Source organism: Pteropus vampyrus, unplaced genomic scaffold, assembly GCF_000151845.1.
Source record: "Pteropus vampyrus isolate Shadow unplaced genomic scaffold, Pvam_2.0 Scaffold7, whole genome shotgun sequence".
In the NCBI taxonomy this organism is placed as follows: Eukaryota; Metazoa; Chordata; class Mammalia; order Chiroptera; family Pteropodidae; genus Pteropus; species Pteropus vampyrus.
In genome coordinates, this window is record NW_011888788.1 from 15,417,163 (window position 1) to 15,428,158 (window position 10,996).

Here is a 10,996-nt window from a genome sequence, read left to right on the forward strand (position 1 = left end):
GAAATGCCAAAACGGTCCTCCCATGTTTTTCAAGCAAAGAACATTTTAGTAATGAACCCATAGAATAAATCAATTCAATCCTATAATGTTGGTGTGATATCATGGCATTCCAAATAAGCACTATAACCACCCCCATAAAAGTGATGGATAAAAAAATGGAGATTTGTGATACTGATGTAACCTTTAGGTTGCAAATACCTATATAACTGCGTAATACTTGTCCTACTTATATAAAGGAATACTTTAGTAACGAACATATATCTAATGTATGTACATTAGATATATTTGCATGTGCAGATAGCAGTGTCTTTATCTTGCTTTCATTTATCCTAATTTGGTCTTCTTCATAGCACTTTTCACTAGCTAAAATTTTATCTTTTTCCATGAAAGCGGAGGTGTTTGTCTGTTCAAAGCTATATACCAGTGCCTAGAAGAGTCACACATATATGTGCATGCACACACACACATATGCACACACTCATGTGCAGTGTATTGGTTGTTCCACAGGCAAGAGCTTCTTCAAGCTGGATTCTTAAGGTGTTGTTTCTTGCAAGTTGGTCCCTTTGTCAATGACAGCACTGATCCTCAGTTCGACATAGACTGGAAGGGTGATGATATTGAGCCATTAGAGTAGGTACAAGTTGTCCTATCAGATCCCATTCATGACTGACAACTTTCTCATGCTCTGTCTTGAATCTTCGATGTTGTCATATTTCTTCTTAGTTACCACAAGTGAGCTAAGTGGATTTGTTAAATGATCTTATTTAGTAAACTTAAAACAATCTGAAGTTTATTAGTACATTCACATAACAGTAATTTTACCAATGTATCTTATTTAACAAAAGCCTTTTGGAGAAGTACAGAAGGAATGGGAAAGAAGGAAGAAAAAACATGGAAAAGATTTTTAGTGAGATACAGAATATGCTTTAGTGATAATTTTTTTTCCTATCAAAATACAGTTCTATAGCAATGTAAATGTCCTAGATTTAAACTTAATGAGATGGGAAGGTAACAGTTTTGCTGGAAAATCCTGGTCCTACAAAATTTTTTTTTACTTTACATTTGGCCAGTTGCCAATTTGATGACCTTCAGGATGTGATATTAAATTCTTAATTTTTTTTCATGATGTTGCCTGCATGTGCCATGCTGATGGAGAGTGCTTTTGGATCCATGATAAAAATAGTATCCTGGGCATTTCATTGAATATTCCTGTATTTATCCCTATGGTGTAGGATTCAGAATATGTTATTCATTATTTTATAGAGAGTGTGGAAACATATTTGGAAACATTTCCTCTCTGCACTTCCAGTCGATTCACACCTATACATTTAAACAAGTGTAAGTAGCCGTAACAAATGATTTAAGTAAGAATTTCCAAATTCTGCTATAAATCTCTAGTCAACTTTAGTAAAAGCTTCACTTTATGAAGATGGTTTTCTCCACACCTTCTTGCTAGAACATGCATTGAGAGATCTTTCAGGCTTAAAGAGAAAGCTCTGGCTAGGAATTCCCAGGTTCTGTTTTTCAGTGTGTAAAATCGGGGTGTGAAAGTCAGTGGTGAAAGATTTTAGAAATTTCTTTTAGAAGCTCTTAGAAATGCTTGGGGGCTATTTTTAGAATAGCAAATAAGTCACATGTAAACTATTTTATTTATTAAACACATCTACAGTTCAGTTTTATATTCTTTGTTTTCCAGCTTATATACGATAAATATATCTTTAAAAATATTGGCTTCACAGTTTAACTCTTTAGGTTTAAAAGGTTAAATACCAAGTTAGTGTCACCAAAACCCCTAAGACTTCATAAATGTAAAAGAAATAAAGATCACCATGTTCATTTTTTTCTACCAGCTTTTAAACATTAGGTAAAATTACTATTTAAAGCATTCTCCTAAAACATGACTTATCATAGTTCATTTTAGTAAGCATAAATCTGAGTCATAATTTAGTATTAATTTAAGTCAAAATAATATGCTTCAATTCTCCCACCCTATCGCCACTTTCCAGTTTCATCTTTTTGTTTTAAAACACTTATTTTATCAGCAGAGGTACAGTTGAAGTAGCTGTGACTTTCACAAGAAAGAGAATTTTCTCATCTGCATTCAGTTGCCCTCAGATGACATTTTTATCTGTGTGCCTTCTTAAAGCAGCTTGTGCCAAACACGCAAAGGTTAACGGGACACAGATAACACAGCTTAATGGGGTCAAATGAAGCTGATTCATGATCACTATGGAGAAGAATATCCTCTTGGGGGAAATACTTGTACTGAAAAATCCCATAAACCAAACCACTTGTTTATCTGTCATTCCCACAGAGATAGTAATGTAATTACTCTCGTAATTATCTTCATTAGTGTCAGGCATTATCTACAATTCATTCCTCTGCTCAAAGAGTATGTTTGTTTATTTGCTCGGTTTTTTTCCCCTATCCGATTTGGCTGAGTTCAGAATGTTGTATTTGTAAAGCCACACGCAGGCATCTGTGCTGTGATGCTCTGACATTTTCTCCCCTAAAATGAAGATTGCTGTCTTGCAGTTCCAGATCTCCTACGCCCACTCCCTGACATCCGCCCTTCATTACTTGGTTCCCGTGCGACCACGACGACAGATTGTCTATCCTCTGGAAAAGCTTGGCATCAACGCTCCATCAAAGGCGGTCTCCAAGGATCTGGTGGGTAGCTGGGCGGCAGCAGGCAGGAGGCATGGTGCCAGCTTATGCGGGTGTGGCAGATGGGGTGACAGCACTGTCTTCTAGGGAGCAGGCTGCTGCTTAATTACAGGGAGCCTGGTGCCCGTGCCCTTACAGGGGCACCCTATGGAAGCTCCCCTGTAGCCCTCAGGTGGTTATTTCCCAGTAAGCCTAAAACAGGAGCCTCATGATCCCTTGGGCAACAGGCCCCATGGACCCCATAGGGACGTCTTCATGTGCTGCTGTGTCTCAGGGCAAGTGGCCTGGAGTCAACCTTCCAGGATATTTCTGTTTTCTTTCCCCTTGCTCAAAAAAGCAGATTACCCTGTTCTATTATGTTTTGCTTTCTAGGCAAAAGTGGTCATTCACAATTTGGACAAAGCTAACCGAGAAAATTGAGCTGGCTGCAATTGAGATTTTTGGGTCTGAGTCTTAAGCTGGGTTTGTTAGCTCCTTCAGGGAACCAGGTTGACTAACAGGGACATATTAACTGTCCTGGGGTGGCAGAGAGTTTGACCTTAAAATGAACAGCTCTGTGAAGCTCCTGTTACCAGAACAAGAAAGGGATTGAAGTAAAATTTAGATTTAGCATTAAATGGAAGTGTACATGTATATGTACACACAGCCGTGTTTAGTCATTTAACTGGAAAATGTGAGCTTGTCAGGTTGACTTATGTGTAGGCTTGTAGTGTTTGAATAATATACTTCCACTTAAATAAGTTTAAAAAAAACTTTCAGTGGGCTAACCGTTGTCCATGTGAGAGTGAAAAGAGGGATGTGGAAAGTTTAAATTCTCCAGCCATTTAGCCAAAAAGTTGCTCTTCAGAGATAGATATGATGCTCAAATAAACAACTGATGACAACCTCAGTGCTACAGGAAGTGCAACATTATATTGCTCCCAGTTCCCACTTTATATATGAGTGCCAGGGGGAGAGGGGTGGCCTCCACCAAGACCCATCTTAGAGGCAGCTGCTTACTGCAACCGAGGCTGCTTTCAGTCCTACATTTATCTATGTATTTGTAAAATAAAAAGTAAATTTATATTTATGTTCTGACAAATTCTAAATTTATATTTGAGTAGAAACTAAAATAACAATTCTTTTCCCCTCCCAACTCTTTATTGTGGAAAATGTCAAGCGTATGCAAAAATAGAGAGAATCATGTATAAAGCAGGGCTTTTCATTCTGCTTGTGCTGAGGGACCAATCCATCATACAGTGATAGTTTTATAAAAAATGAATTCCTAAAAAATGAGATTAAAGAACAAAGACAAAATTCAAGTCCAATTATTTTATTTTTAAATTTAACAGATACAGAATTACTCTGTGTAATTGCTATAAAAGCTTCTGAATGCTTCTCTCAATCTCTGCACTTAACACCTTCACAGACCAGTGACATTTACAGATGGGCACCTGTCTTAGACCATATTTTGAGTAGTACTGAAACTCCCATATACTTGGTACTTAGCTTCAACAATTTTCAAGTCTTGGCCAATTTTAGATCTTCTGCACGCCCACCCACTTCCCCTTCCTCCATTATCATTTTGAAGCAATCCCCAAATATATATCATTTCATCCAGGATCACAGGTGTGTTCTCAGGTAGCAGGGACACAGCATTGCAGCTCACACTGTTTCTGCTCTAGAGGTAAGAGTGCTCAAGCACATCTGGAGGACCTTTGGGATGGACACCAGGTAGTCTGTTTATGAGTAGAGATCCTGGGAAAGGACTCCTTTGGAATGAGAGTTAAGTAAGACCCACCTGTTTGATGCAAAGAGAGCATGGGGTTCAGGGAGGGTGGATTCATCCATATCTGTCACTGAAACACATATCGTCATGCTCATCCCATGAGAAGGGGCTGCAGGTACTAAATATGTGGATGCAGCTTTTGTTGTCAGATCAGGATAAGGATGAGAGCTGCTGCCCTTTTGCAGCTACTGCTGAGACACCTTCATGTATGGATAGATCATACAAATGGGCCAGGAGAAGTGCTCACACATCAGTGGCAGCCCATGGCTCTGGTCCTGTGCCTTCAGCCAGTCCTCCAGTAGCATGAGTGGCAGTGCTGGGGTGTGTGGTGAAGTGGGGAGCACAGAGCTATGTCATGAATATCAAGAGCACTGTTTTTCTGAACACCACGTGCCTCACCCACACTTCACCCCTGGAAATCTCCAGAGTTGGACAATCTAGAGGTGAGCTGGAGCTCCAGGTGAGGAGAAAGCCAGAGAAAACATTTTTTTTTTTTTATTTTTTCATTTAAAACAATACCATCAAACTTCTCAGGTTCGCATGAGTTGAAATCATTGCTCACATTTAACAACCTTCTCCGTGGTCATATCAGTGTGCTCTGTTCCACCAGAGCCCCAGCTTATTTCAGGACATAGCAGAGGATGGATTGTTTAAATCCTTGGTCCTGGGTGGAGCCGATGTTATGTGATGTTATGCTGTGTTGTTCATTGTATCAGTGAATTCTGACTTTATAAGAAGCATTTTTACTGCTACTCATACTCATTCTTGAGAAGGTTTTAGTAAAGGTTTTGATTTAGTAAATGAGATTTAGTATCAAGATTCAGAAATCTTGATAGTTTGATCAAAGGATTATCAAGAGCATAATCCACATGTGGTGGGCTTAGATGTTCAAAAGTTAAAATGCTACATTATGCGATTTTTAGTTTCCTTTTTTAACATTTTAGGTGGATTTAACATTTTAGGCTGATTATCTGAGAAAAAATGAGTCAATTAGAAATTTTTTAGAAGAAATTTTTGTAGAGTCCTAAATACATTGATTTCTTAGCAGAGCGAATAGTATTATGCCTGTTGAACTAAATGAGGTTAAGGAATTGTCATTACTAAATGAATTTTTTTTTCCTTTTTAAGTTTTATATACCCCCTCTCCCAGTGTATGGAGCTTTATTTGGTCCTCTCGGCTCCCTCTCCATGTCTGCACATTTCTCTCACTGGATATTTACCGTTCATACCTTTTATCCTATTTAAACCATCTCAGAGTAACTGTTCATTCCCCCTCTTTCACCTAGGAAGACAGTCTTTAAGGAAACAGATCACTCCAGGCATGAGTAATGGGATAGAAAGCATTTCATCTCGGCGGGTTGCCAATTTGAATCTGGCACAAGCCAGCAGTGATTGAAATTCATCACTGCGTGGCAGAGAAATATACTCTCTCCCTATCCCAAGGCCCTGGTGGTTTCTGCCTGGTTTGAATGATAGCTGTCCCTGCCATAATGCCTTCCCCGTTGTTTCTATTAATTGATAGCTTGCCCCATATCAGGTCATAAGAAAGGACCTGGAAAACATGTAAATGGTTTTCATCACACATTACAGAGGTAGGCCCCAAAGATTCATCATAATGTCTCCATGGTCAATTAGTATAGATTCATGGATAAGAGAGAGGACTTTTTTTCTAAGACCATAACCACATGGGATGGACCTGGAAGAGTTATTTCTTAGCTTTAAGTGGACCTTTATGGCCTATGCATTTACATTCTGAGAATTATTCTGATGGAAAATTTTGATTAAATGAATTGGCGTGGCCCACTTGCATGAGAAACACTCAAAATTTAGCTGAATGATTTGAAAGGCCATATTAATTGAAGACTGTGGAGCAAGTTGACTCACATTTACTTTGGGGTGGTTCTGTGTACAAGCTTGCTTTCAGAGATGGTTTGACATGGTCCTTGCCTTCAAGGAGCTTATAGTCTAGTGTCAGTATCAATGTAGGACCTCTCAGGTAGTTAAATCAGGCATGAGAGGACTGCCCTGACCCACGGTATCAAGAGCCAGACTCAGGAGGAATAGCCACACTGGGATTAGATCTGTTCTACAGAATCTTTCAGGAGAGAATGTGTTTTGCCCGAGACACTGTTTCCTTTCCAGGTCTGAGATTTTATATGATTCTTACTTGTGAATTTAAACACCAGAAAATCTGCTTTGAACTTAAATAGCTCCTACCCTTGCTTCAGTAGATGCTCCCCAACACCCACTTCTGTCACTTTAGTTCTTTATCTTGGTTTTCAGTCTTCATAGCATTATAGTGTGAACTTATCTCTTTTTTTCAAAATTTTTGGGGTACCAAATCATTCATTATCTTCCAGACCATAGAATTACTTTAAGAATCATACTTTCAGAATGATTAATGCCTGTTATTTTTTATGGTTGTTTATTAGTGATGGTCTATTTAACTCTTCACTAATGAATTCTTTGAGGCCTCTATTTTCCCTTTATCCTTTTATACAAAGAAAAATAATGGTTTATTTACCACCACCACCCCCCTTCTCAGAGCTAAGTGCTGCCCCACTTTTTTCTGGTATGTGATCTCTCGGGAAGATGTCACTCACTGGCATTCAGTTACCCTTTGAATTGTCCCTTTTCATCTCGGCTGTTCTTCCTCAGTCCAGCTATAATTACCATCTGATGGACTGTTACTGGATACTGTTTCACTTGTACATCTGCTGCCCTAGGAAATTACATTATTCCCCCAGCACCTGCTAGATTTTCCCCAGCTTAATTGTTTCCTAACTCCTTCCTTAAACCTGGAAACTTTCACTGCCAGTGCTTAGACTTCCCTTGGTTGTATTTGTGGTTGAGGCATGTGTGTGTTCGCATGCACATGTATATGTTTAAATTAGCCCTTTAGTATGGTAGAAGTTTCTAAAAATGCAAACCCATATTTTTCAGCATCATATATGCACTGATCATTATTAATATGGCCATGATATTTTTTTCTTGAAATCAAATTAACCCACTTCAAATCCCGCCATGAGTCAAGTTTGTGTTTTCAAGCCACTTCTCAGCCATTTCCTAAACATTTATACTACCTATAGGAAATGTATTTTCTCTTGTTTATGGTAAACCCTTTTCTCTGGCATCCTTAGAATAATTTACATAAATTCCATCACGAGCTTTTGTTTTTTCTCCAAATAAAAATATAAATTCTTTGATCATTTCTTTCCAATTCTCTGAACATTATCTAATTCAATATTATACATAGTATGTATGTTTACATTAAGAAAGACTTATAGATCTGAGGTTTCTTCTCATTGTTATAATTCCTCCCTTTTAGAAAAGTTACAGAGTAATGAACAACTACCCCTATTAATATGTATTTAGTTCTTGCGAAAAGTGTCCTGATCAGTACTTAAATAGTTACTGATACTATCATCTTCAGTGTACATAAAGAAAACAGGCTAGCAGGAAGGAGAATAAATGACTTGTCTGAAGGTTAATTCAGTGACCAAGCCTCAAACCCAGGTGATTGGATACCAATCACTTACCTTCAATCGCTATATATATATATATATATATATATATATATACTGTCTTACCTAAAAAGTTAAAGTACTGATATCATGACTTACTATAGGAAAAGCAAACCACAGATAAGGAGGATGGCTTGATAAAGACCTTTTGGAATCTTTCAGATCTTTAGCACCAGCTACTTAATCAAAAGATAACCCACAGGTAATTGGCTTTCCCCCAGAGCAGTTTGGATTTTCCTCTTGGCAGAGTCATTCACTCTTAGGTTTGATCTAGTGCCAGCCTGACCTGGCTGGGCTCAGCTGAGAAGGAGCAGAGACATATGTGTACTGGGGCCAGTTTTTGGACATCAGCCGATCCAGGTTGTCTACACTTCTCTCTCTGTTGCATCAGCTTGCTGTTACAAACCTTCCAAAACTTTAATGGCAACTACTGGGAAAGAAGGAAAAAAATTATGATTCCTTAGATACGTCACACTATAGATTCCTCAAGTTCAGTTCCATGTTGTATGTGGCTTCTTGGTGTTGTTAGAAAGTGCTCAAGTCAAGCTCTGGATGCGTGACTGAAGCTTAGCTTGGGAAGTGAAGTGTGGACACACTGCACACTAGTGGCGTGACCAACAAGTACTGGACATTGTTTAGAAACTGGACTGCAATAGAGTGGCAAGATGAGGTCTTTAGGGCGTGCTAAGAGAAGAAATTGTGAAAGGTAATTTCTTAACATCACAGTATCATCAAAAGTCAATCCTACATCTTATCCTCATTTTCTACAATAGATGTTATAGGACAATCTCTCTTCCCTCCCTTTCACCTACCCTTTAACCTTCTGCTCTCTCTCTTTAACAGCTTTATTGACATATAAATCATATATTATACAATTCACTTATTTAAATTGTACAATTTATTGGTTTTTTAATAAATTCAGAGTTGGACAACCATCACCACTATTTAATTTCAGAACACTTCCGTCACCCCAAAAAGAAACCCATTAGCAGTCATTCTCTATAGCCCCACTTCCAGCCCTAGGGAACTACTAATTTACTTCATGATTCTATGAATTTGCCCATCCTGGACATTTTGTATAAATGGAATTATACAGTATGTGGTATTTCGTGATTAACAGTTTCTTTTACTTGGCATGTTTTTGAGATTCGTTCATTTTGGCATATGTATCAGTAACGATTCTTTTTTATTGCTGAATAATATTGTGGATATACTACATTTTATCTGTTGATAGAAAATTCACTTGTCCTCACTCTTTGGCAACTATGAATAATATTGCTGTGAACATTCATGCACAGGTTTTTATGTGGATGTACGTAGGATCAGAATAGCTGTATTATATGGTAACTCTATGTTGAATTCTAAAGGAAGTGCCAAACTATTTTTCAAAGTGGCTGTACTGTTTTGCATTCTCTCATTCTTAGATGAGAGCCAGCATTCCTGCTAGTAAGTGGTGAAGTGCTAGTCAACTCAAGGCCATGGGTTCAATTTTGGGAGAGGCACTTTCACACCATGATGAGAGAGCTTCATACACATTATTTGACAGTGCACCACTAATAAAAGCTTCAGTTCTTTTGATAGCAGAGATTTTTCTAAAATAAAACCTCCCCTGCTCTTATCTTTCCTGTATTAGCCTCCTGTGGGCTTACATGGACATTTAGGAGGGATCCGTAGCAAAGAAAACACCCATCCAAATCATGGGAGTAAAATGGAGGATGTTCTGGGTTTTTAAGCCACCGGCATGTCCTTTGTTTCAGTCCACTTTTTAGTAGTGTTATTGCTTTTAAAAGAAAACTGCCACAGCTTCCAACAGGAAAAAAAAAAAAAAGCTCCCGAGGCGTTCCTGGATGTTGATAGGGTTCTTGCACCGCCCAGTAGGAGGAAAAAATGCTTTCTGTTCCCTGCAGAGCCAGGGTAATGAATGCCGCAGAGGTCCAGAAGTGCCTCCGGATACATCAGCTGCCTGCTGCAGTGCTCTGGAAGGCCGCAGCCAAGCAGGGCTCCTGGGTGGACCTGAGCTCCCGGGGCAGGAACTGGCCTTCGCAGCTAAGTGGCTTCTTGAGAATCCGCCTTCAGGGAGAAAAGGCATAGCAGCGCCAACAGGAGGCTTTGCTTTGTGTATTTTAAAGTAGCTGGGGATATAAAATGACAAAAGGAACAATTAGAGCTGCAAATGTTGACTAGGGAAGTTACAGCTTTTCTCCTTCATTAAAAAAAAATATGTCATTACAAAAGCAGTACATATTTATGGTTGACATTTTTGGCAAAAAACAATAGAAAGAAAAATCAGTAAAGGCTGCAATTCTCTATAGATTAGTTAATATTTTGGTGTTTTTACAGCTAGATTTTTTTTGTGTGGAAAAAAACATTCATACAATTAAATATGGGGTCATATGTATATAGTGTTTTGAAACATTCTTTTTTCACTCAATATCTGTGGGGGACTGGTTCCAGGACCCCTGTCGATACCCAAATCTGAAGATGCTCAAGTCCTCTATATAAAATGACGTAGTTATTTGTATATAACCTATGCACATCCTCTCTAATACTTTAAATCATCTCTAGATTTCTTATAATAACTAATACAATGTAAATGCTATGTAAATAGTCGCTATACTGTATTGTTTCAGGAATAAAGACAAGAAAAAGTCTGTACGTGTTCAGTTCAGATTCAGTCATCATTACTACATAGTACAAGTCAGCAACAACACAACTTTTTTTCCTCCGAATATTCTTGATCTGAGGTTAATTGAACCCTCTGATACAGAACCCAGGGATACAGAGAGCTGACTCTATGTTATAAATATTTTTGCATGTTACTAAGTATTCTAAATTGTCGTTTGGATAGTTGCAGTTGTCCTCTGACCAGCAGTCCCTAACCCTCAATGAGTACTTTCTCTGTGCTAGGCACTGTGTTCTAAGTACTTGCTTGGATTATCTCCTTGCATTCTCACACAAGTTTGTATGTCACTGTCTCCGTTATGCAGTGGGAGAAACAGGTTAGGAAAGGTTCAGTTATGTAACTGAACATTAAGCT

The 10,996-nt window shown here is 38.4% G+C and overlaps 1 protein-coding gene across 9 annotated transcripts in view; it reads left to right on the forward strand.

Annotated features, from left to right (window-relative positions):
- The window catches only part of CFAP61 (cilia and flagella associated protein 61), a 296,212-nt gene that overhangs the window by 149,204 nt on the left and 136,012 nt on the right, over window positions 1-10,996 (forward strand). For all 9 annotated transcript variants that reach the window (XM_023537747.1, XM_023537742.1, XM_023537746.1 and 6 more), the window contains one exon: window positions 2,536-2,670. In XM_023537747.1, the coding sequence (XP_023393515.1) occupies window positions 2,536-2,670 (135 nt within the window). The remainder of the gene's footprint in view (window positions 1-2,535; window positions 2,671-10,996) is intronic.